General features: G+C 51.4%; 9 protein-coding genes across 9 annotated transcripts; 5 read left to right on the plus strand and 4 right to left on the minus strand.

Annotated features, from left to right (window-relative positions):
* Positions 1–67: 67 nt before the first annotated feature.
* On the minus strand, positions 68–1,549 carry ATNIH1004_001308 (Zn(2+) transporter ZRT3; the record flags this gene model as incomplete). The annotated part of the gene is made up of 3 exons (XM_033566008.1): positions 68–1,258; positions 1,306–1,436; positions 1,495–1,549. The coding sequence occupies 3 exons, from the start codon at positions 1,547–1,549 to the stop codon at positions 68–70; spliced, it is 1,377 nt and encodes a 458-aa protein (XP_033431765.1).
* Positions 1,550–2,262: 713 nt separating this feature from the next.
* NUC1 (DNA/RNA non-specific endonuclease) lies at positions 2,263–3,246 on the plus strand (the record flags this gene model as incomplete). The annotated part of the gene is made up of 1 exon (XM_033566009.1): positions 2,263–3,246. The coding sequence occupies one exon, from the start codon at positions 2,263–2,265 to the stop codon at positions 3,244–3,246; it is 984 nt and encodes a 327-aa protein (XP_033431766.1).
* A 113-nt stretch (positions 3,247–3,359) lies between these two features.
* Positions 3,360–4,603, minus strand: ATNIH1004_001310 (putative RING finger domain protein; the record flags this gene model as incomplete). The annotated part of the gene is made up of 3 exons (XM_033566010.1): positions 3,360–3,658; positions 3,717–3,972; positions 4,034–4,603. 3 exons carry the CDS (start codon positions 4,601–4,603, stop codon positions 3,360–3,362), a joined length of 1,125 nt encoding a protein of 374 aa, XP_033431767.1.
* Positions 4,604–4,928: 325 nt separating this feature from the next.
* On the plus strand, positions 4,929–6,347 carry LAG1_1 (sphingosine N-acyltransferase lag1; the record flags this gene model as incomplete). The annotated part of the gene is made up of 4 exons (XM_033566011.1): positions 4,929–5,001; positions 5,064–5,374; positions 5,463–5,750; positions 5,811–6,347. The coding sequence occupies 4 exons, from the start codon at positions 4,929–4,931 to the stop codon at positions 6,345–6,347; spliced, it is 1,209 nt and encodes a 402-aa protein (XP_033431768.1).
* A 224-nt stretch (positions 6,348–6,571) lies between these two features.
* On the minus strand, positions 6,572–10,963 carry ATNIH1004_001312 (Arf family guanine nucleotide exchange factor SYT1; the record flags this gene model as incomplete). Its single annotated transcript, XM_033566012.1, has 3 exons — positions 6,572–9,189; positions 9,249–10,466; positions 10,537–10,963. 3 exons carry the CDS (start codon positions 10,961–10,963, stop codon positions 6,572–6,574), a joined length of 4,263 nt encoding a protein of 1,420 aa, XP_033431769.1.
* A 1,790-nt stretch (positions 10,964–12,753) lies between these two features.
* On the plus strand, positions 12,754–14,570 carry ECM14 (M14 family metallopeptidase; the record flags this gene model as incomplete). Its single annotated transcript, XM_033566013.1, has 2 exons — positions 12,754–13,164; positions 13,230–14,570. 2 exons carry the CDS (start codon positions 12,754–12,756, stop codon positions 14,568–14,570), a joined length of 1,752 nt encoding a protein of 583 aa, XP_033431770.1.
* Positions 14,571–15,393: 823 nt separating this feature from the next.
* On the minus strand, positions 15,394–17,329 carry ATNIH1004_001314 (dicarboxylic amino acid permease agtA; the record flags this gene model as incomplete). The annotated part of the gene is made up of 5 exons (XM_033566014.1): positions 15,394–16,714; positions 16,777–16,937; positions 16,983–16,989; positions 17,049–17,106; positions 17,182–17,329. The coding sequence occupies 5 exons, from the start codon at positions 17,327–17,329 to the stop codon at positions 15,394–15,396; spliced, it is 1,695 nt and encodes a 564-aa protein (XP_033431771.1).
* A 2,976-nt stretch (positions 17,330–20,305) lies between these two features.
* ATNIH1004_001315 (uncharacterized protein) lies at positions 20,306–21,361 on the plus strand (the record flags this gene model as incomplete). The annotated part of the gene is made up of 1 exon (XM_033566015.1): positions 20,306–21,361. One exon carries the CDS (start codon positions 20,306–20,308, stop codon positions 21,359–21,361), a length of 1,056 nt encoding a protein of 351 aa, XP_033431772.1.
* A 640-nt stretch (positions 21,362–22,001) lies between these two features.
* Positions 22,002–25,688, plus strand: ATNIH1004_001316 (uncharacterized protein; the record flags this gene model as incomplete). Its single annotated transcript, XM_033566016.1, has 9 exons — positions 22,002–22,169; positions 22,213–22,223; positions 22,274–22,346; positions 22,395–22,480; positions 22,551–22,829; positions 22,876–23,021; positions 23,069–23,601; positions 23,935–25,001; positions 25,061–25,688. 9 exons carry the CDS (start codon positions 22,002–22,004, stop codon positions 25,686–25,688), a joined length of 2,991 nt encoding a protein of 996 aa, XP_033431773.1.
* Positions 25,689–25,777: the final 89 nt, after the last annotated feature.

Consider the following 25,777-nt stretch of genomic DNA (forward strand, 5'->3'; position numbering starts at 1 on the left):
CATCATTCTATTCGGGGCTCGACTTCAAACTACGGATCGTATGGAAAGGTAAAGAGCCGTCCTGCACTCATGCGGTCAGGGCAAAACTGAGGCCCATGAGACCCATCCCACCAATGGCAAATCCGATGCACATTCCCCGGCGATGGGTAAGTGCTAAGCCTTCGCTGAACAACTGCAAGGCCACTGAGGTCATGACGCCGGCCGTTGCCGCAAACATGCCTCCATATACCCCCCACGCGGGACCAGAGGTATCGTCACCGGGTCCGCCAGTATGTCGAGCACCCCATATCCAGAGGGCCGCCAGCGCTGCACCAGCGGGCTGACTGATGCCGCCCAAAAGGCTGGACCAGAACATGGCCTTGGCCCGCGAATGGAGCGCAAGGTAGAGGGGCAGGGCCATTGCGAAGCCTTCGCTGATGTTGTGGATGAAGAGGGCCAGAAAGACGGTCGTGCCCAGGGTCGGACTGGCATGGTTGGTGGCATAAGTAATGAAGCCCTCGGGCAGCTTGTGTAGTGCGATAGCCACCGACGTCTGTAAACCGATGGACAGAAAGGCGTTCTGCGGCACGTGGTGGTGGTGTTGGTGGCTCCCAGAAGGAACCGACTTGATCGCGTCCGCCGCGGGGGTCCCTGGGAGTCCCGTATGCGAAGAAGAGGAAGAGGAAGTAGCGTTGGTCTCACGCTGTGGTGTTGGGTGCGAGTCAAGCGGGTCCGCGGTTTGACAGACCAACTGATCTGAGTCTCTTGGTAAGGGGGTCGCGTTGGAACGCGAAATCGGCGGAAGAAAACTGTCGTCGCCCACCGCAACGAGGGTTTTCGAGCATTCGTGGCCACAGGTCTGCGAAATGCCATAGCACGGGCCACTTTCATCACACTGCGTTTTGACACCCCCCATCAGGCGGTTGAAACGCCGGACTATGCGCATGCGCCAAGGTTCGCGGGGTACCGTCGGGATGGATTGGTCAGCCCGGGGCAGCAAGGAAGTGCGTTCCGTCGGCCTCCCGTTGATCTCGGTGATTGGGAAGTCATGATGACGGCCATGCTCAAGATCGGCTGGGGGGTGCGGTTCGTGGGAGTGGGCGCAATCCACGACGTGGGAAGGAATGTAGTGGTGGAGCAGGGCAGACAGCAGGCGGATAACAATGACACCGGCCAGGAAGAGACCGATCAACGAGTAAGCGGCGAGGGAGGGTGATAGACCAGCACGGGTGAGGTACTCAAGCGAGGTGGGAAGCATGCTATAGAGCGAGGTAAAAAGCTGTTCATGGTTAACTGAGAAGAGCAGAAGCGGGGGAGCAGGAGTACCATAACGCCGGCACTGAGGCCTAATGAGGCAGATAAAAAGGCATTATTGTTCACGATTTGGAAGTTCTTTCGGTGGGAGAAGCGGCGTAGGAGTACATCGATGCAGATAACGGAGGAGCCCAGAACGCAGGCTGAAGAGTTGTCAGTTAGGTAGCTCGCAGGTAGAGTGAAGAGAACAGGAATACTCACCCACACCGGAGACGGCACTCATAATCCATCCCCGGAGATCGCTGCTGGCAGCCATGATGGATTGTGGGAGAGAGGTGAGAGATGGAGAGGGAAGAGAGAGAGAGACAGGATCAGTGAGAGAAAAAAGCGGATGAGAACCTTGAGGGAGATGATCTCATAGACCGGTATAACTTGATAAAAAGGAGACAGAAATGCATCAGCTTACAATTCATCTTGGATTCTCGAATTCTCGGATCTTCTCTGACCCTCTTTATCTCCATATTCATATTCTTATTCTTGATCTCCAATCCTGATCGTTTTATTCGTGAAAAGATACGGAGCGGTACTCCATCTTTGGTGGTCTCCATCATCACCACCATACCGGTATCTCTGAGTACCTAAAGACTCGAGATGTTGTTCTGACTAATCTGTATATTTTTTTTTATTTTTATATCTTTACTTCTTGATACGATCTGGTAGAGCCAGTTTGGATTAATTACCGATCTAAATCAGACAGAAACTGCAGTTACACAAGTTCTATCACACGGATGGTTAACTGTCTAGATCAGTCACTTGAATTCTTCATAGATATAAATATAATACAAATATATCTATCCATCTATCTATCTATTCAGTCCTTCTACTCAGGCCTACCATCTCTACTGTATTTATTCAAGATTGTTTCGACTGATCCGGTCACCTGATTGGTTAAGCTTCCAATTTACTCCACTAGGCAATTCATCCTCTCTCTCTCCTCCCTCCTTTCCTCTCCTCGTTCTCCCTTCAACCATGTCTAAAATCACCGTCGCCGCCATAGCTGCGGCCAGTGCGGCCACCGGAGCCGGTCTGACAGCCCTGATCTATTCCTCTAGACCGTTGCAACCTCCCCAACAACAGCAACAGTCACAGAAACTCCCTCCGACACAGCTGGGAACCACCATACCTCCCTCCCAACCTGCGCCTCCTTCTCTCGCTTCCAAAGCTTCCGGTGGTTCCCCCGTCGACCCCTCCGGTATCTACCAATATGGCTTCCCCGGTCCCGTGGCCGACACCCTGAACTCTCTCCCCCTGACAGGGGCATACGATCGCCGCATGCGCAATCCCGCCTGGGTAGCCGAACACATCACACCAGCCTCCCTGGCGCAGAAGAACGCGGATCGGAAAAACAGCACCTTCTTCGAAGACACCACCATCCCAACGGCATTCCGCGCCAAACTGGCCGATTATTTTCGCTCGGGCTACGATCGCGGCCACCAGGTACCCGCCGCGGACGCCAAATGGTCGCAAGGCGCGATGGATGCGACCTTCGCGCTCTCCAATATGTGTCCGCAGGTTGGTGAGGGCTTCAACCGCGACTACTGGGCCCATTTCGAGGATTTCTGTCGTAACCTGGCAAATAAGTACCCCTCAGTGCGGATCGTGACGGGACCTTTGTATCTGCCCCATCGAGACCCGGATGGGAAATGGCGTGTTTCCTACGAGGTGATTGGGAACCCGCCGAACGTGTCTGTGCCAACGCATTTCTACAAGGTGATCTATGCGGAGGAGGGGCCGGCGGGGAAGGTGGCTTTGGGCGCGTTTGTCCTGCCGAATGCTCGCATCTCGAATGATCGACGGTTGGCTGACTTTGAGGTGCCCTTGGAGGTGGTGGAGCGTGCCAGTGGACTTGAGTTCGCGAACAAGTTGGAGCCGAGTCGTCGCAAGCGTCTGTGTCAGGAGGTCAAGTGCGAGGTCACGGTGCGTGAGTTCAACAATGCAGCCAAGCGGACTTAGTCTGTATATTTTAGATTATTTTACACTCCGATTGTCTGACCTCCGCGCGAGAGGCTGTCTGTATGTATACATTAGGTCGTTCAATATCCACCAGCTTGTTTATCCCTCGTAGGTTAACATTGAAACGCAACCCCCGACTTGGTGGCTATGTTTCCTCCGCCTCCTGCAAACCCAGTTCCCTCGGAACTGACCTCGACCAACCCGGGCTGGATGCCATCTTTCTTTTTCTTCTTCTTGGTGCTGGCATCCTCTGGAGTGACGTCGGTTTCGCAGACGTAGCAGAGGATGCGGCCGTGTAGCGCCGCCGTCTGCTCCTGTTCTTTTTTCGTAGCATGGGGATCGGGGGCATCGTGGGGAGTCATGAATTTAGAGACGCAAGGTTGGCAGATGACATGGCCGCACGGTTTAGTCACTATTATAAGGCATAAGGTTAGAGAGGCATATAGGTATATAGAGAGAGAGACACATACGCATAGCTTTGAGACCATTCGTTAGAGTCTTCTTACAACTAGGACAGATACGAGCAACAGAGCCATCGGTCGTCTTTTCCTCAGTGAAATGCACGTCGACCAGCGACTTGAGCGAATAACCATGGCGTTTATCCTCCGAGGACGCCGGACAGATCGGAGTCAACTTGACGGCTTGATTGGCAGCGATTTCGTCAGGGTCGGTCGTGGGCGTCAACGAGGGGACCCAAAAGGAGGGTAAAGCGGATTTGCTCTCGGACTATTCAATAAATGTATCGTATATACGTATATATGTGTAGGGTGGATAGATTGATGGATACCTTTTCCCTCTTCAGCTCGGTTTTCAATCGTTCTTGTTCCTCACGAGCTACGCGCGCAAGCTCCTTCTCATCCAGCTCGAACACCTTCTTCCGTTTCCCGTTGACTTCGACCTCGCGGGATTTGAAAGCCAGAGTGTCTGATGCGTCTTCGGCTTTCCGCTTCTTATTATTCTGATCATCCTTACTCTCATCCTTGTCCCTAGCGGGATCCAATCCCATGCTCACGAGTTCGAAATCGTGGAGATCGCGCTGTCGCGCCTCTTCGAGAGTGCGTTGTTCATCGTCGGCGAGTCGCTTGCGGGCGGCGTCGCGACGTTTCTCCAGTCGTTTGATCTCCTGATGCTGGGCGAGCAGGTCGTTGATGGCGCATTCGCGACAGAAGAGATCACCGTGCGAGGCGCAGGCGACGACCGGGTTGCGGGCGGGGTGAAGACAGAGTCGACACGAGTCGAAGGGGAGGAAGGAGTCACGACCGATGACGCCGCGCTGCGTTCCCCAGGTTGAGCGCAGGAGACTGCGCTCGTAGGAGGTGAAGTGCGGTAAGGAAGTATTTCTTTTCGAATGGGCCATGGTGTTGGTTGATGAGAAAGTATACTACTACTCCCCCGGGGCTTAGTGAACTCGAGGATAACTAACCAAATTATGCGCATGACATAATCATCCATATCATAGTTAACAAATTATAATGGACGTAAACATAAATCAATTGGTCAAGCCCTTACTATTTGTACCTCTCTACTTCTATCTATATATCCTGTAATAAGAACAGATAGGGATCCTGACTCCAGATCGGTCACTCTCTAGAGTAAGCCTCCATTTGGGGGCCAACAATTTACCAGATATTCAGAGACAGAGACAAAGACAACCACCCCATCTTCAAAATCGCTCGTCAACAATGGCAAAAAGACCGGGGTCCGTCTCGCAACACAGGTATTCATTTCGCGAATGGATGCTAACCCACCAAATCGGTATCTCCTTCCACCCGCTTTGATCAGAAATATACTAAACTGACTAACTTACACTGACAAAGGCCTCTCCCTAACACTCATCGCCACGCTTCTCTCCATCCACAGCCTATATCCCTCTCTACAACCGTATACCGCCCCATTCTTCCAACTGTCCTACTACAATGCCGTACAGAACACCTACCGTCCCGGAGGGAAGGACATCTCGCTGGTCGTCAGCGCCGCTCTCGTCCTAACCGCCGTGCGTGCCGTCGCCATCGAATGGATCCTGCAACCTCTGGCTCGACGGGTCGGATTGAAAACGAAAGCGGCTCTCCGAGTAGCGGAACAGGGATGGGCATGTATTTATTATATGATATTTTGGCCGTGTGGGATGGTTTGTCCCCTCTCTTCCACTCAGCATACTACTTTCTACACCACTTATATCACTATATGAATGGTATATGATGATGCTAATAAGATAGTACCTCTGGTCCTCCTCCAGCTACTGGGCCGACTACTCCACGTTATGGACTGACTGGCCCGCACGAGATATGTCTGGCCGCATGAAACTGTATCTCCTCGTGCAGCTGGGTCTCTGGATCCAGCAGATCCTGGTGATTCATATCGAACAGCGACGAAAAGATCATTACCAGATGCTGATCCATCATTTGATCACCTGTGCCCTGTTGGGTTCTGCTTATACATATGGGTTTTATAACGTCTCGAATGTGGTGCTTTGTTTGATGGATATTATTGATTTACTTCTTCCGGTATCCCTCCTTTGCCTATATTATATTATACAAATAATGGTGTTGATTATATGGAAATAGGCGGCAAAAGTCCTCAAATACCTCCACTTCGAAAAATCATGCACCCTTGCGTTTGGAACCATGTTACTCGTATGGCTCGTCACCCGCCATATCTTCTTCCCGCAACTCTGCTGGTCCATCTACAAGGACGTCCCCACGCACATGCCGTATGCGTGCTACTCCGGAGCCACGGGGGAGATCCTCCTCGGGTATCCGGAGGGATATCCCTCATCTAGGGACACATGGGCTACATACCTGCTGTATCTGTATCCTTTTCAGGATCTGGATGGTCCCATCTGCATGAATGCCAGTATCAAGTGGGCATTTATTGCGTCATTGGTTGCCTTGCAGGCGTTGTCGCTCGTGTGGTTTGGTATGGTGGTTAGGGTTGCTATGAGGGTTCTCCGGACTGGAGTCGCGGAGGATACGCGCAGTGATGATGAGGAGAGTAGGAGCCATGGTGCCGGGGCTACGGGATTCGATCCCAGTGTGGTACGACGTGTGCGCGATCCTAAGGCGCTTCTGGGGAGGATCGGCTGCGAGAAACCAACCTCTTAGTTGGATCCCCTATGGCTATAGCACTCCTGAACATAATTTGTGGTATTACCGCTCAGAAGATATCTACTGGACCGTATTGTTACTAAAGCAGACAATCATGAATTCCGAATCCGCTATCGAAAATAAAAACCCACCGCAAAAAGAACAAACCAAAACCTAAACCAAGGTCAAGGGGTATAATCGTCGTAAATGGAGTAACCAATCTCGATAGCTGCGAGGCCAAATCATGCATGCACTGTCTGCTCCGGAGTACTAGCCGGCATTTTCTGGCCCGTGTTTCTCTCAACGCCGTGATTCTCAGCCGCTATTGAGTGCGACCCCCGATCTTCGTCTGACACTGTGGCGCTCTCCTGGATCGGGGGGACAACATGGACGAGTGAAGCAGCGGGCTCCGTCAACTTCGAATCCAAGTCCAGCGTGTCCTCGCTTTTGGCTTTGATCTCCCCGTAGAGTCTCCCCGCAGCCTCTTTGGCACCGTCGGAGTCCTCCGCAGTCGGGATGCTCTGCCTGGTGGCCGTACTAGGTCGGCGTAGAGAGAGTACGTCTCCCAAGTTCACCGGCTCCGAAACAATGGAGTCGGCGCTGCTGCCAATTCCGGGTTCGCGGACCCTCTGCTCGTCCGACGGAGTCGGCTTGCGCAGTTTCAGTCGCTCCTCCGGTGGTATATTTTGCCACTCCGACCCAAACGTCACGATAGAAGCCTTCTTGCCGTGAACGGTGAAGCTCGCCGACTTCCGTGACAGACCTTCTCCTCGTACTCCTTCCGTAGCTCCCTGTCCGTCCTCCGGCGCGGTCATGTTGGATGCAGAGTCGCGTGATTTCTTGCTTCGAGGATAGTTACCGTGATTTCCACTCGAAGTGTCTCGCAAGGTGCGATGTAGACTACGGCGGACTCGGCTCATCCGCTCACCCGCATACGCATCCGACGCATCGTCGGCCTTGGAATCGCCATCGCCCCCCTGGCCGGCGGAAGACAGCTTCCGCGATTCATGCGAGCTGTTGACATCAAGCAAACCAGTCTCGCGAAGAAGGCGTTCTTCCCCATCGTCGAAGCTTGCGGGAACCGTGAGCTTGGAACCTCGTGACCCCAGGCTGGAAACATCAAATTTACTAGCAGCACTGAGGACGGATGCTTCACGCTCCAGTCGATTTGTTGGGGTCGGTGACCAGGAGTCAGTCCGCTCTTTGGGCTGGTCGACGGAGAATCGCCTACCAGCACGAGGGGCCAGCTCGGACGAGGCGACAGAGGGTGCGATGGAGGGAACGACGCTCGGTCTGCGGGCTTCAGAAGGCTGTGCGACTGCGATCTGATGCACTGATGTAGGGCTACCAGGGTCCGCATGTGGGAATACATCCTCAACGGGAGACGCCAGCTTGACGGGAGATGCCAGCTTGTCGGCATGAGCTACTTCTGACGCATCTAGAGTCGACGGCACAACGTTCGTCGTCGGGATCTGCAGATGCAAGGGATTCTGCTCCGTGACCCCCTGCTTCTCGTCTTCAAGTTCTTCGCCGTCCAGGTCCCGAACCAGGACTTCCCGATAACACTTGGTGCGCCAGATATCCTGTCTCACCCACTTCAGTTTCGCTTCCATGCGTCCTGCAGCCATAATGACGTTCTCTCGTGCCCTAGCATGCACGGGTGTCAGGACCTGCAGATGTCGGGCATTCCGCAAAAGTTCATCCAGCTGCCTCTGGCCCACAAAGAGCTTTTCATTCGCCTCTCGGATCCTTTGACGTAGAAGGTGCCTCCGGGCTAGAACTACGTCTCGAGCGACATCTGTATCTGGGTTAGGCGAGGCTGGCTCCCTGTCGGTGGACACCCGCGAGCCGCTGGAATGAACGGAACCTCGGCGGCACATTCGATTGCGCTGGGCTTCATAATTAGTAGCGATCATTCCTTTCGTCCGTACACCAGTAGTTCGAAACGTTGACGCGTAATTGAGCTTGGCCAACCAATCATTCATGTCCGCATCCGTGTTGGCTAAGAACACTTCCTCCAGAGCATTGTGGCGCACGAAAACAAAGGCATGTTTGTGCTTCTTATAGCTGGAATCTAGCAAAGCCACGGCACCCCCAGTCGACATGATGCCGTCCGGTTTGAAGTCTGTGAGAGGCGGTTTGAACACAACCGCTCGACGGGACCCATCCCTGTGGTGAGCTTCGTGTTGGGCCATGAGGGACTTGATCCACGTCACATCCTTAAAAAGGTAGAGCTGCGACAGAGTCAGGAGAGCGCCCCATTCCTGCCATGGCGATCGAGCTCTCTTCTTCTTTGGGTCCTTGCGCCAAAGCAAACCGACCTTGGCGACCTTGATGTCCACCACCCCGGGGTTGGAGTCGGCGGGGTTTTCCAGGCTAGACGGCATGAACGCATCAGGCCGCGACCGGGGGGACAGGATCTGCAAGATACCGGACTTGGCAAAATCGTGGTGGAGGCTGTCCATGTCGGGCGGCCCATCTGTGCCATCACAGCGATAGGTATCCTCCAGGTTCATGACGTCCTTGAGACTTGGTCGTAGAGAGTCGAGCTTTCCGTCCATGATTAGGGTATAGGGATCCACTGGTTCCCGCGAGACGCGAGCCAAATGGTCCGAGCTAGCGGTCTTCAGCAAAGGACGTCGGGTTTTCGAAACGTGACGCCCGTTTGCATTCGCCTCCTCGATGTGGATGAAAGGGGTGTAGGAGATGTTTTCGTAGAAACACTCCAGAATGTCCTCCGCTAAGCCTTCACCGCGACAGTTTTTCACGTAGTCTGGTTTCTGCATTTTGCGTTTATTGTTCTTGTTGAAAACATCGGTATGCAGGATCAAGATAGAGAAGGCGATAAAGTAAGCTTGATCTAGATGGTATGTGACGTTAGGACACCAATGTGGGCTATAAAGAAGACTAATAACATACCGGTTGAGGCGAAGATCCCCGGGTTACACTCATGGTACCTGTCAGCAAAACTCTGCAGAAAACGGTCGATCTGTTGGGTCTCCTTCGGCAGCTCCACCTCCATCAAGAGTTTGCGGATAGCCATATCAATAGGATCTCCGAAAAAGGAAAACCCTCTCATATACTTTCTTAGTGCGTTCTTATAGAAGTCGTCATTTGCCTGGGCCAGCACTCCGGCAATTACACTCTTCGGGATGGTCTCTTCCAACCGAGTCAAGTACGTCGCCGGTGTGTCGTCTTCCCGCTTCTCTGGGTATGACGGCAGACTGGGGTTCGCAGGAGGAGTCCCGGAAGCACTGACACTAGGAGTTCCGAGTCGAGGGAAGGGGGGTTCGGAATTTTGCCTCAACAGCTGCGTGATGCTGAAAATATCGCCGAAGCTCTTCCGCCCGCTGGTAGAGGTGGACGTCCGTGCGGAAGAACTTAGATGAGGGGACAACCGTCCGCCATCCTGTGCGTTGACTAGGGAATCCAACGTCGAAGATCTTGGTCGGGTCGTCGGTCTTGTCTGGCTCCTACTGGAAGGGGTAGAGCGGACGGAATGGGTAGAGTTTGCCGAGTTCTTTCTGGGCAGAGGAGGTCGTGGCGACGACACGCCCACCGACGATCGAGAGGGAGATGGCAGCGGAGAGACGTGATCCTGTTCGTCCGCGTACTCGGGTTTCGGGACGGACTTGGCTGCAGTCGAGTCCGGTGCTGCCGGCTGTGAGATGGTTGGCTTTGGAGGCAAAGGGAATAGCGGGCTGCGATTTCGTTTCAACCGCGGCATGCGAAATCGTTTACTAACGGAAGTCGCCGGTTCACGGCTGGCGCCAGGATCTCCAAGACTCTGGTCAGAACGAGAAGACTCGGAAAACCGAGCATCCGTCACTGATGATCGCTGGGAATCCTGCGGGTGGTCGCGACCACTGCTCCGAATCGACGTCGTAGATAACCGTCCCGGCTCTTCGCTACTGGCTTGAGACGCTGATAGAGTAGGATCCGCCCGCTGGCTGTCAGTTGATTCCTGAGCTGCATGTCGAGACTTCGCATATGGATTGGGATGTTGTGGAGAGGACCGGGCAGAAAGTTCCTCGGCGGACGGCTTTTTGGAATCTGGAAATAGCTTGAACTTGGTCTTTCGCTTGACGAGCTGGTCGGTGTCCTGGGTTGTGGGTGCAGTGGTGATTATGGTCGGGGCTGTTGTCGACGACACACGTAATCATTAGCCAGCTGTTCAGTAAGACGTCGTGGTGCCCCATCAACTTACGTGGTAGGGACGGTACTGGAGGGATATCCTCCTCTCCCTTTGCGTACGACTTCGAAAGCTGCGGGTCGGAGGCATGACGGAGTCTCATAAAGCTAAAGCGATTTCTACGCCAGTTTGAACCGTCTTCGGGGGTCATCGCGGGGTTCACTCTTCGGGTGTTGGCCGTCGAGTTACGAGAGCGAGATCCAGCGAGTTGTACGGCGTCATCATTATCGGCATCATGATCCCCTTCTTCTACTTCCTCTGACCCAGTCAACGGTGGGGAACGAGGAGCAGACTCTGAATGTCTGGGAGCGAGGTTGGTGGTTGAAAGGGTAGGACGAGGCAGTTGCTCGCTGTGCCGGGACAACGATTGAGGTTCGGTCATGCTTCGTTTTTTGGATTCGTCGCTGTCCGAGGTACCCAGCCATAGACTTTTCCAATGCATGGCGAGCGACAGACCGCATACGAAGTCCTGGGTTATCGGGGGGCAGAACTTGTCCCAGTGTGGCCCATTCGAAAGGATGCAGCTGCGCCGAACGATTGATGCAAGGTATTTGGACCAAGCCAATCCAGGGGCTCCGCCGGTGGGGGAGGTGAGGGTCGAGTCAGACGACACTAGGAGGGTAGTATAAAGGCGTCACCCTTAATTGGAATCAAATTGGCATTGCGAACAAACCGGTGGAGGGAGAGAGACCAGTCGCGAGGAAAAGAATGGGCAGTGGCGGGAGGTGGAGGCGCGGCTTCGATAAAAAAGGGGGAAATGGAGACGGTAAGGGTCAATCATAAAAAAAGAGTATTCTTCAACAATATATAATCAGGAGGGAATCGTGAGGAGTTTTTTTTTTTTATTTGTCATCCGACGATGTTAACTAGTTAAGGGAGAGGGAAGAGGAAGGAGAGGAAGGAAGGGTCTCGAGAGAAATGGGGAATCGTATGGTCAAAAAAGTCAGAGGTGTAAAAACAGACCAAAGTGTCAAGGGGGAGAAGCTTTTCTTTCTTTTTTTATTTTTTATTTTTTTTTTGAACAAAAAGGTATAAAAAGAATAAAAAGAAAAGAAAAAACCAGGAAAGAAATAGGAAGGAGAATATCCAAATCAATCCACAAAAAGAACGACCAGCGACGAGCGGATACGGAGAAAGAAGCCAAGAAGGCGAAGAAGGATCGAGGTGACGATGACGAAGTAGTTGGTTTCAGCCGGCACGTGTCAGGTACCTGGTTGGGTCGGCGAATGCTAATAAATGGAATCGTGCGGCAGAGACACTATTCTTTCACATGGAGTAATGGAAGAGATGCAGAGTCAGTCAGAGTCAGAGTTGGAGGATGCTAAGGCGACCTGAAAATGGTGGAATTCCATAACTAGCCGGTTAACTTCTTAACTTAAAAAGAATGATGACTAACCCGACATGGCATCAATATACTATAAATAAATAAATGTAAATAGAATGGTAAATGTAAAACTGCAGATCTATCAGTTATTTACTATCCAGAGGTTATGGTATATAAAACCGACGGTTTTAAGACGAGGTAGGAATATAAAGGTACATCCCGGGTACTTTGGATAATGATGAAAAGACTCCATCGACAAAGTACCTCTAAGTACCACCCATAGCCTTCCAATTGGTAATTAATTCCACCTGCATTTTATATTTAACATGTCGAACCTTTCCCGGATGGACCGAGACCGAGAGTAACAGAGACCGAAAAATAATGGGGTCTCGCAGTTCTACGCCTATACCCGGCCACAGAACGGCTTCGTCAGCAGCTGAGCAGAGACAGCAAAACACAGCAACAATAATTAAGATAACATCAGATGAGAAGTCCAGAAGGGCCGGAAACCTTATCGAAGTGGGCCGGTGGGGAGAGACAGATTGACCAAGTGAATTCATATGGAGTAATAAATAGTATCCGGTGTGGGAATTGAATGAATTCTTAGTTGATCGAGCTATTGGTCTCATGAGATGGTGATCAACAGGAGAATAAGGTCATTCCGTGAATATATATGAAGATGAAGACATTCCTATAATACAGACGACTCCTAAGATTTGATTTGCTGCTCGCCGCTTGTGGCCATACCCGATGTGGTGTAGGCAGAAACCAAAGCCATCCTCAACATCTCTCTCTCTCTCTCTCTCTCACTCTCTTCCTTTCACTTACACACGCTCTTTCTTCTCTCCTCTTCTCCCCAAAGGATGCTGACTTAGAGGATTCAATTGGTGATTTGATCACTATCCAATATGCGTCATCTTCTGTCTCTCGTCTTTCTCCTGGTCGCATGGGCCACCGTCATCTCCGCGGTCCCCGCCGGTTCCAGCATCACTCCTCCACCGCCCATCGAACCGGTTCAACTCCTTTCATCACAGCCTTCTACCCCTCGTCGCCCATGGATCCGACTCCGAGATTGGGTCATTGAAACGATATGGGGGATCCCAAATCTGACCTCCCCGCGCTCCCCATTCAGGGATCCCTCGCGCCATCGGCCCCCTTCGTCTCAGGTACTGGCGCGCTATGGCAGCGATGTGGTCCTTCGATTCCACTTGCGCACTGTTAAGGAAGCCGAGGCTTTGGCCCAGGCCGCCGATGTGCTCTTCTTGGATGTGTGGGCATCGACGTCCGAATTCGTCGACATTCGGCTGGCAGAAGAAGTGGTGAGCTTAGGCTCCCAGATTTCGCCTATCACATGAATTCATCGGTTCTAATCATGGCTCTCCAGATCCCCTCGCTGCTCGGCCTCTTGCCTAAATCCCTGAAAACAGCCTATATACCTCTCATTGACAATCTGGCGGAGATGATCTACAACTCGTACCCGACTCGACAGTCTATAGGTCTCGAGCAACCGGCCAGACTCGAATCTCCCGCCCGACAGTCGGCCCAAGTGGGGGATCTGTTCTTCGAAGAGTACCAGCCGCTGTCTGTCATTGTTGCGTGGATGCGATTGATGGCGTCCATGTTCTCGTCACATGCTCAGCTGATTAATGTGGGATTTTCATACGAAGGCCGCGAGATCCCCGCGTTGCGGCTGGGTGCTCGTCGTGACTCTGGGTCCAGGCCGCGGAAGACCGTAATCATAACCGGTGGAAGTCATGCGCGGGAGTGGATCAGCACGTCCACGGTGACCTACGTCGCATATAATCTGATCACGAAGTACGGCAAATCAACGGTGGTCACCGACTTGTTGAACGACTATGACTGGGTCCTGGTGCCCACGATCAACCCCGACGGGTACGCGTATACATGGGAGGCAGACCGCCTGTGGCGCAAGAACCGACAGCCCACAAGCCTGCGATTCTGCCCGGGGATTGATCTGGACCGTGCGTGGAGTTATGAATGGGACGGCGAGCCCACACGCTCCAACCCTTGCTCGGAGAGCTATGCCGGTGACGAGCCCTTTGAAGGCATCGAGGCGCACCAGATCGCTCAATGGGCGCTCAACGAGACGCAGTCCAACGGCGCTGAGATTGTCGGGTTCCTGGATCTCCATTCGTACTCGCAGCAAATCCTTTATCCCTTCTCATTCTCGTGCTCTTTGGTGCCCCCGACCTTGGAAAGCCTGGAGGAACTCGCTCTGGGCCTCTCGAAAATCATCCGACTGACGACGCACGAGATCTACGATGTCACGTCAGCCTGCGAGGGAATAGTCACACCAGCCAAACACGGAGCCCAAACAACCTTCTTTCCTGTTGGAGGCACCTCCGGCGGCAGCGCCCTGGACTGGTTCTACCATCAGCTGCACGCCACATATGCGTATCAGATCAAACTGCGCGACCGAGGCAGCTACGGCTTTCTTCTTCCGTCGGAATACATCATCCCCACGGGCAAGGAGATCTACAACGTGGTTCTTACCCTGGGCCATTTTCTCACCAAAAACACAGCGGCCGTGGACGACTGGTTCACCGAGTTCGGACGCACGGATGAGCCCGCACCCCCGTCGCATCATCCGGATACGGCTGACACAGCTGACACAGCTTACACAGCTGGCTCGAGAGACGAGCCCGACATCGAAGACTTGGAAATGGTCGATTGGGAGGAACCCCATGCGTGGGACCTACGATGACGATCTGATATATCTATTTTATATCTATCACTGTATTACAATACGGGTGGTGTTCTGGATTTGACTTGGTAATAATTGATTGGTTGGATGAGATTATGACTGATGATGTTTATACATTGATTGAATTGACTGTCGGGTATAATAATACTTTGATCGAGTAGGATAAACAGAGTAACTGAGACAGCATATGCTCTTCTCTAACTAGATATACAGTAATTACCCGACAACAGCAACCATAAGTAGCCTAAAACTTGTGGAACCTCCAAGTGGCAAATCACGTGCCTTGGTTTGCCTGAACCCCCAGCCACTCTCCATATTGCATATAAAACAGCGATCTTTAACTAATAACTTCACGAATAATAGATTTTAGATAGATATAAGTCAACTATATATAGCTTATATAAATAGTGTAAAATATATGATTTTGTTTAAAAAATTTAACCCCTTTTTCTAGCCTATGATAGATAAATAGTAGTAATATAAAGGAATACAGAGGTAATTTATTTTACAAAGGTAAATAATTAGTCTCTAGATTCATCTACCTAACATACAAATCTAACCTACTACATTATTTAGTAGCTTAAATTCCAGCACTTCTAGATACTTGATTGGCGAGATATACAAGTTTAATTAATTTCATTACCTCGACTTTATAATATCAACATAACCCCACCAATGATTATTCAACTATGTTATCTAGACTGATCTAGACATGCCTAGGTATTAAAAACTACAAGCACCATAGGAATATTGTATTTTGAAATCGTGAATTCAATAAGATATAAACATAATTATGACCAGGGGAATCAGAATCAGAATCAAATCAGAACAACCAAGAAACAAAAGTCCGATAAAACCAATTCGCATTCGCATTTTTTTCCTCATTAGCCGCCTGCCGCGCGAGGAACTCCGCCTCTTCACGATCAATAACATCCTTTCCGGTCCAGAGATCCGCCTCGTGGGGATTAACCCCCTTAGTGCCCATGATGTACTTGTACCCCAAGAGGAAGATCAAGTAGAGCGGGATACCAAGGTACGCCGTGATGAAGGTCTTATAGTTGAAGTTGCCATAATCCGGGCTATACGTGAAGACGTCGTAGCTCTTTGTTATACAGATGATGATGCAGAAGAAGAGGGCGGCATAAGAGCCGTAGACGCCGAACGGCGCCTTATAGGCCAGATCGGACTCGGGGACCTGTTGAGCCTTGCGGGCCCGCACGAAGAAAATGTGCGTGACGAGGAGGGAGACCCAGGTCAAGAGACCGAAGATGGTGACGAGGTCCACAAAGTAGCCGAAGACGGTCTTGGAGTCGTTGGACACGTTCATGAACGCCAGGCAGGCGATGAGGGAGCACAGGATCAGCGCGAAGACGGGGACGCCGCGACTGTCGGTGCGGGCTAGGAGGGAGGGCGCTTTTCCTTCGCGCGCCAGACCGTAGATGGTCCGCGTGGCAATATAGAGATCTGAGTTGGCCGCGGAGAACACGAATAGCAGGATGCAGGCATTGAGGATGTCTGGTAGGGCGGGGATTCCCGACAGCTTGATGGCAACCACGAAGGGCGATGCCGCGGCAGAGCTGCTCGCTTTGTTGGCGAAGACCAATTCTTTGTGGTCGAACGGAACGAGGGTGCCCACAAGCAAGACGCTGATGACGTAGAAGACGACAATCCGGTAGAAGGTCAGTTTGATAGCCCTGGGTATGGTCTTGCGCGGGTTCTGCGCCTCGCCGACAGTTACGCCGATTAACTCGGTCCCCAGGTAGGCGAAGGTCGCAGAGACCATGGTGGCCCAGAACGCGTAGAATCGACCCGCTGCTTTGTTCTCATGATCAATATAGGTGTTGAAGGCGCCGGGGTCCTTCCAGTAGCGAAAGCCTTTGCGGTCATGGTCGGGCCCTCCACCCAGCATCAGGATGAAGGAGACCAGAATCAGGCCAAGAATGACAATCACCTTGAAGGAGGACAGCCAGAATTCAAATTCGCCAAAAAACCGTACTCCGAAGTAATTGATGCAGACGATCAGCACCAGGAATATGGTAATCCAGGCGCCTGCATTGACTCGTTCGGGTTTGATCCAGTACTGTATGACTAGCGCCCCGGCTGTTAGCTGACTCGGCGTGAGGATGATATATTTAAACCAATATCTGTAGAAAGCGATGCCGTCAGCAACGATCTGGCAAACAATTAGGATCGAAGAAAGTCTTACGTCCAGCCCAGCGCAAATCCCAGCGCCGGGTCAACGAAGCGCACCGCATAACCCGTGAAGCCAGAAGGCAAAGGTAGCCAGGCGGCCATCTCTCCGAGGGCACACATGACCAGATAGACGATGAATCCGACGACGGAATAGGAAATCAGAATAGAAGCGGGCTAAATAGTCAGTTGCGTCCTGTTATATCGCGTGGTTCCACTTACACCACCTCTATGGAGATCCGTAAGCATAGGGTATATAGATTTTGGCAGAGGTTTCGTCCAACTGACCTTGCAAGAGCCTTTCCCGTTCCAATAATAAGACCCGTACCAATCGCGCCTCCAATGGCTAGTGGTCAGTTAGTACCTGTAATGGCGCCGTGGACGACGGAGCCCTAAGCGACGCATGTACGTATGTACGTACCAATCATAGTAATATGGCGAGCCTTGAGGGCGCGATGGAGGTCTACATGATGCTGTTGATTCATGACACCCTCCTCGGTAGCGGAGATTTCATTTTTGATGGGCATCTCGTTGGAGAGCCCATCGTTCTTGTATTCCACTACGCCCATGGTGGGCAGAGAGAGGTGTTTCTTCGGCAACAATCACGGGATAGCGGGCAGGTACGCTCTGCTAATGACTCTGATCCGAACGAGACAAGAAAGGAAGATAATAAAAGGGGAGGAACACCGAGAGAAGGAAGGAAGAGAGAAAATAAATGGGAGGGAGGAGTATTTAGAGCATCGGGAAAAAAAGGTAAGAATGGAAGAAACGAATCGTGCCACGGACTAATCATCTAATAAGAATAGTCATAATTATATATTAATATATTAACGACCAGAATAGACGGAACACGAGGTCCATAATGATAAGCGGGGAGACTACGAAAAGATTATACGACGTTAGTACGGAGCACTGCGTACTATTTCTGATTGACCAGGCTTCGAGGCATCTTCCCCTCCCTAGTATACAATTACACTCGGTACAGACCATTCCGAGAGTACAGAAACCAGGAACTCCATTTTTCGGGGCCAGAAAGTGGCAGACATCCATGGAATATTAACCGAAGCGATTGGATCTGGCGAACAGGCGGACGGGCTTGGCGGACTTTTATGGAATAAAATAAGCGTGAGACTGTCGACCCATCTGGGGAAGAAAAGGCTTGGATGTCGCGATTAGCTTTGGTGTTAGTCATGGAAACTGATTTGGATTTGATCCGGGGAAGACGAATACGATATGCTTTATTTATTACTTCTTTCTTCCTTCTTCCCTTTCTTCTTTCTTCTTTCTTTCGTGTACTTCTTCCATAGTACTACCTCGTACTACATGTTCCTCTTTACAATTTACATAACTGTCTGTAAGATGCAGCCGAAGCAAAGCGAGAATGCGGCAAGATCCCCGCAGAGCACGGCCAATGGGGAAGAATGCCCGACGGTCTTGGCACGGCTTGGCTGCCACCGTGGCTGGAGATTAGGTGGCATACGGAGGACGACTCCTTTCCTATTACGGTCTTAGACTCTTAGTACGATGTGGGAATTGGGCCGTAATATGGATGGCTTCTGCATACGGTGCCCGGGCCGTCGACAAGCACGATACCATGAAAGTATCGGTTCTCCCGTCAACAACATTACGGAACCAAGACAGCCGAGCCTCCCTGGGACGCCAAGATTTCCTATCAGTTGTTTATCTACACAGCCCCTGTTTGTACCAATTACCGGACCTGGCTTATCTCCCTGCGTTTCGAGAACCTTTCAGTTGCCATGTGGTATCTTGCGTCGGTATACCGTACCACTACCAACTAGATACGGAGTAGGTAGTAGGTAGTAACCAACAGAGTCCAGGCTATGACGCTATAATTTCATGGTCCCTCCGTAAAAGTGCTACACAACGAATCCTTGGAAGGATCCAACGGACACCATATGTGGATACCTCCTACAATACGTTAGGTAATGGAATCCATATTCCCCGGGATCTTATCTGGATGCTGGAGGGACTGAGGGATTTCCGGTATCGACTCCGGACTGTACGACGCAGTTCTCCGGTCCCAAGGTATCTGGCCAGTACTTGGATAAGTCCCTCCGTAGAACCTAGCTTAGTCGGTATGATTCCTTCATCCGGGTCAGCTCGACCAGCATCTCTAGTCAGTGTATATTGGGACTCCGCCCAATGGGAGGGCAGCGGAATCGATGCAGCGGGCGTTTGTTCGATCAGGGGGTGCCAAGTCGAGTATATCTGAGGCGTTTCTTGGGTCTTGGAGTTGTATTATCTCGATCTTGATTGGGCCGTTTTCTGAACGCTCTCTGACTAGACCTTCGTAGTAGTAGGTACGGAGTAGTACTCTGTAGGTGGGTTTGGATGAACCTGGAATCACTCAGGATGTGCAGTAGGCAGGTAAAAAGTATATATACCTTAGTATCTGGACATATCATGAGTCTCTTCTCTAGTACGGATATCCTCCAAGACTTTCTAGCCACCTGGGGCCATTTTTTGTCAACGCCTTCACCCTTCTGTCAGATCTTGGAGTCGATGCTGGATCAGACTTTGGCATACAGAGTATCACTCGATTGTAGTATATCTGGCATATAGATATATTGATATATATTATTGAAAGGTAAAGAAAAGAAGAGGAAGAAGTATAACCACTATGGAGTACATCTGAGACGGGTGGTTGGCCCAGGCATAAAGACAGAAAGTGGACGAATGAGAAGAATGAACGACTCGTGTCACTTGATCTTGCCGAGGGATTATCATTGTAAGGATGGCATTAGAATACCGCTGAACACGTCCAGGTTGAGTGATGGCGTATATTTGGCCCCCACATTCATGCATTCCAGTCTGCATACGCTGGATAAAGATGGACAAAGATGGATAAGAATACTTACGATGATAACACAGACTGACAAATAGGACTCGCTTCCATCCCTCCACAATCAACTCTCCTACGTGGCCACAACGTTGATATCAGGATCAACTCAGCTCAGGCGGGGTCATGAGAAGGACTGGTCCTCCATAACCGAACACATCAGCCAACTTCTCGAGCCTCCTGTGAAACCCCCGGACGAAGCGCGCAAGCTATGCAGACAATCAATAGTTTCTGCAAGTGCGGACGCAGAATGTGTGTCTCGTGCGGGGTTAGTGACAACAACAAGCCATTCAGAATGCAACGCAGAGTTAATTGATGCTATTTTGGTGTGCCGTGTACCAATGAGATGGCCTGAGGCACTGAGGCGACGACTGCTCGGCGCTTAACGTTATTTATATCAACAAGCTTGATTGGGTTCCGTCGTGATGGCACTCGCAGAGACTGGAGGAACAACCAGGAGATTTGCTATCATTAGAACAGGAAGAAGGGAGTAATTTGTCCTGGTTCCCCTCACCCCCTTTTCGGACGATTCATGGTGCTCCTGAGTTAGGATGGAGTATATTTTCAGTCAGACCTCCCTTCGGTCCCTGGGATGTTTTCCTCTCCATCCAGTGTCTTTGGGCACACGATACGGAGTTCTTCATTCTTCTCTGACATATCTACTGCTTAATATCTATATACCACCATGGGTGTGATGAGGCTTCCTCGTCCCACCGGCGTGTACGTGCCCAACTCGCCCACCCGCAATCTCACCGTCGATATGATCTCGCCACCGCTATCTCCGGGCTTCAACTTCGACTGGGAGACGCTACCTACCTCCATCCTGCCTGCGCTAGAATACATCTCCAGCAAGCTGCAGCAGAAGATGATGCACGTCACCTTGCTCGTCGGCCGCGGCAAGCCCTTCCCGACTGGCCAACCCTCCGACCTGATGGTCATCCCGATCACCGCTCTGGACGCACAGGCATCGCGAGCGCTGCACCGCACCATCGCCAAAGCAGCGAATAAGTTCTCGCTGGGCTCCAGCTGGACGGACGCGCTGGCCCGCAGCCAGTACGAGCGCCACGCCAACGAGTACCTGATGCAGCAGTCGATCATGCAGAACGAGGTCGTCTTCAGTCGCGAGGGTCTGACCCTGTTGACAGTCGACCGCATCTACACCTTCAAGCGTCGGCTCTGCATTCTCGCCCACCGTGGACCCAACCCGGACGAAGAGTCCGTGGCCTCGTGCGTGCAGCTCCTGCACCGCACCATCCAGGATTTCCAGGGGCGACCCTTCAGCAAGGCCTTCTTTCACCGCGTCTACGAGCAGTTAGACGTGCGTGACGACCTGCTGGCCCGCATCGCTAGCATGTATCTGAAGGAATTCGGCGAGGAGGGCATCGTGATGCCGTCATCGGCATCCTCGTCTTCCTCCGAGAAAGAAATCCCCAAGACCAGAGCCAAAACCATCCGCAAAACCGCTTCCTCTGTCAAAACCACCGCCACCACGCAGACAACCAAACCCGCTACAACAGTGCGGAAATCACCGATGCACAGTAGTATTCGGGCGCGCAGAGAACCTGGACCACCGCGATACCGAGCTCCGGCCAAACGAGGACCGAAGACGCCGTTATCAGCATCGGATGTCACGCCCATCACGCGCAATGAATGGAACATGTTGGTGGGGACGGATTTCCGACACGTCAAAGCGACGGTGACGAAATGGACGCCGTCGCCGATTGTTCTGGCGGCGGCGTAGGGGGAAGAGGGGTACGATGCCGATCATATCGGATTGACTGATATATAGACGCCCATATCATTTTTCTTGATAATATGCAACAGTCAAGAATTCGGTATCTCCACCGCGCTACTGCACGCGATGAGATATGAGCCATTGAGAAGCGACGCTGCTTCTTGGTGGCTGGTGGGGCGATGCGCTCGGCGAACGGCCAAGTCCCTTCACCTTCATTCATTCCTGAGATTTGGATGAACTGGAAGAACTGGATGAGGAATGGGCTGGGCTGAAAACTGGATAGGACCTGTACATATAGCTATGAGATGATTCCATGATAATGAGATATGAATAAAAGGGAATAAAAATCAACAGAAGAGCATTGAACCTTATGCAAGGAGGCCGAGTGGGGGATCGGCCTCGACCGGCGGTGATGAAGCTGTTCAGGACCTGTATAAATTCTACAGAGTACCATCGAAGATTTTTTCTGAAGCATTGTGCTAAGTCTGCTGGGTGTATCTCTGGATCTGTGGGTTTGGATTGCTCGATAGGATTAAAGCTTATCACCCCACATCACCTACGTTCTTGTTACCCTCCTCCCCTTTTCTTTCCCTTTCTTCTCTTTAAGTTTAAATCTTTTTTTTTTTTTTTAAAAAAAAGTCCTAATATGGACGAGTCAACCGACAAAGGTAAAATTAAAACCCTCATTCGCCATGCCCAACGCTCTCACCGTCGTCTACCCGGGATTCGCAAGGTGCCTCTACGGGCAATTGCAGTGATCCTGTTGGTGGCCATGATTAACGTGCTGGTTTGGATTGCGGCGGCCATCGTCCTGGTATGTCTGCTTGATATCGGAGGTTCTGAGCTAACGAGAATAGCGATACTATCCGTATGTTCAATCCTGGGTTGGTGGAAATATCAACAGTACTGACTATCCAGATCGCTCGTCTCTAACGCCGTGCTTTCTTATACCCTCGGACTGAGACATGCGTTCGATGCGGATCACATCTCGGTATGTCTTGATGTCTCTAAAGATATTCAGTGCTGTCTAACCAGATAGGCTATTGATTTGATGACCCGACGATTGTTGGCTACCGGTCAACGACCTGTCACTGTGGGCACATTTTTCTCTCTGGGACATTCCACGTAGGTTCTAATTATTCTTTCTCTCTATCTTTCTGTTGGATTTTTATCGTTTATTTAATTATGTGAATAGAATCGTCATTGTTACGTCGATTGTAGTGGCCGCCACCGCAGCCGCTGTTTCCTCACGGTTCGATAGCTTCAGCACCGTCGGTGGTATTATCGGCACTTCCGTGAGTGCAGCCTTTCTGATCCTCCTGGGTCTCATGAATGGCTATATCCTGTATAAACTGTACAAGCAGATGCAGAAAGTGCTCAACCTCCCGGAGGGCCAAGAAGAGGAAGCCTGGAAGATCGAGGGAGGGGGGTTTCTCTTCTCCGTGCTGAAACGCATGTTTAAACTGATTGATCGGTAAGTCTTTGGCTGCCACTTTATTCTAGTTCTACTGACCATCCAGTCCCTGGAAGATGTATCCGCTAGGGATTCTGTTCGGGCTGGGTTTCGATACCTCCTCAGAGGTTGCTCTGCTGGGGATCTCCTCGATTGAAGCTGCCCGTGGCACTGATTTCTGGGTGATTTTGATCTTTCCGATTCTATTCACCGGTTGGTACTTTGTCATATAGACTGGAAATGATTACTAACACGGATAGCCGGGATGTGCCTTCTCGACACGACCGACGGAGCCCTGATGCTCTCACTGTACATCCAACCGGCAGCGAACTTCCTCCCTCCCAAAGACGAGGGCTGCCAGACTTCAGGCGAAAACGAAAACGAAGACGAAGTGGTCCCCTCACAGAACCACCGGGACCCCATCGCATTCCTGTATTACTCGATTGTACTGACCACGCTGACGGTGATCGTGGCCATCGTGATCGGCGTCATCCAGTTACTCACGCTGGTCCTGAACGTGGCGGAACCCACGGGGAGATTCTGGGATGGCGTGGAAACGGCCGGCGACTACTACGATGCCATTGGCGGCGGCATATGCGGCTGCTTTATCATCTTCGGTGGACTCAGCGTACTGGTGTATAAGCCGTGGAGACGCTGGATTGCCCGTCGACATGGCCGGCCAGTGACATACACGGATGAGGAGGCCAGTCAGGAGGTGATGCCTCGTCCGGATACGCCGATTTTGCAGGAGAGTGGGCCGGCGAACTATGGAAGTACCAAGGGGAAGACACAGGTGACTGTGAGGGATGGAGATATCTAATTGTTCTTATAGATCTTCATCTATACGAGTTATATCATCTCGAATAGCTACTTATTCTTAAGATCCTTTGATCAGGAACCCAGCAGAGAACATACACCGATGATGTACAATGAAGCAAATCACGTGACACAATCGAATGACTACGTCACATTCTCCACATCTCATCTCAATTACATCTATCTATACATAGAGTATGTCCATGTATTAATCTATAATATATAATATATATAATAAATGTTCAATCTCTCTTCTTATCCCCCCATTTTTGTCCTCCCGACTCATTTATCACTGGACTCGCTGCACCAGATCGAAGATACCCTTGTGCAAGCATCCGCCCATTTGACATATGACATCACCGAGGCGCGTCTGGTTCTGAGTCGATCGACTCAGAAGAAGCGCGTGGCATTGGAGTTGCGGTCTCGTGGGGTTTGGACGGAGGAGGCTCAGATTGAATATAATCATGGATATGAATCGGAACCTGAACATGGACATGGACACAAGCATACATCTGAAAATGAGCATGGATCAGAACCGCCAAAGAAACGTCTCCGAAAAGGCATGGTCGACCTAGAAACAGAGACTGAAGGTGATGGTATAACGCATACCCAGAAACATATCTCTGGATCTACCGTCAAGGTTGTGAAACTAGACTGGTTGGACCAATGTCTCGCCGCCAACGAGATCCTCCCTCTCGACTCATACACGATATACCAAGCTCGCATAGTGAAGCAAACTACACCCACCACAGCGCCTACTACTACAAGACGAATTCTAGCTGACACACATCCCCTACAACTACACCGAACCACCACCTCCGAAGAAGACCAACAAACCAGCATCCCACCACCACCATCCTGGGTCCGCAACCATATCCTCTACGCCTGTCAACGCTCCGCGCCCCTCCACCCACCAAACGAACTCTTCATCACCCAACTAGAACAGATCCGACGCACGCGCGAACTCACCCTCGATGAGGTCGGCGTACGCGCATACAGCACCTCCATTGCGGCAATAGCAGCCTACCCATACTCCCTCCGCCATTCCCGGGAGATCCAATCCCTTCCCGGATGCGAGAACAAAATCGCCACTCTCTTCACAGAATACCAATCCAGCCCCGATGGCACCCTTGCCGCCGCTCGCGCCTTACACAGCGACCCTGCTCTCCGCACCCTGGACCTCTTCTCCTCCATCTGGGGCGTGGGGGCCCGCACTGCGCGAGATTTCTATTATCATCGTGGATGGCGTGATCTCGATGACATCGTCGAATACGGATGGAATTCGCTGACGCGCGTACAGCAGATCGGAGTGAAATATCACGATGAACTTCAGCGGGGGGGGGTGTTTCTCGCTCCGAAGCGATGGAGATTGCGGATGTAGTTCTACAACATGCGAAGCGTGTGCGTCCGACAGCGGGGCATGATGGTCGTAGTAGAGTAGAATGTATCCTTGTTGGTGGGTATCGCCGGGGAAAGGAGTCCAGCGGGGACGTGGATATTATCCTCACGCATCGCGATGAGTCCGTCACGAGAGATTTGGTCGTTGATGTTGTGGGTAGTCTGGAAGAGGAGGCTTGGATTACGCATACCCTTGTTTTGAATGTTGCTAGTTCTCATCGGTCGCAGACTCCGAAGTCAAGCGGTAGTGGTAGTCATTTTGATAGTTTAGATAAGGCGCTTGTTGTTTGGCAGGATCCACATTTCGACAAGGACGCTCACGCCCAGGAGAAGGATGAGACCCAAGAGAATACCCAGGAAGGTCAAGAAAGAAAACGACGGAATCCAAATCCCCACCGTCGAGTCGATATCATTATCTCACCCTGGCGGACAATAGGTTGTGCCGTGCTAGGCTGGACGGGAGATACCACGTTCGAGCGGGATCTTCGTCGCTACGCGAAGAAAATACACGGCTGGAGGTTTGATTCCAGCGGCATACGACAGATCGACACGGGTCATGTAGTGGATTTGGAAGACACCGGACGGACGTGGGAGGAAAGAGAGAGATTGGTGATGGAGGGATTAGGTGTGGGATGGAGACCGCCAGAGGAGAGATGTTCACGATAATCTGTTTATCTCTATATTTTTTTTTTATGGAATATTGAGCTGTGTGCTATAGTATAATATAAGACATCGATGCATTGACTCATTGTCCA

The sequence above is a fragment of the Aspergillus tanneri genome (genome assembly GCF_003426965.1).
Source record: "Aspergillus tanneri strain NIH1004 chromosome Unknown AapTan_2_pilon_pilon_pilon, whole genome shotgun sequence".
Taxonomy (NCBI): domain Eukaryota; kingdom Fungi; phylum Ascomycota; class Eurotiomycetes; order Eurotiales; family Aspergillaceae; genus Aspergillus; species Aspergillus tanneri.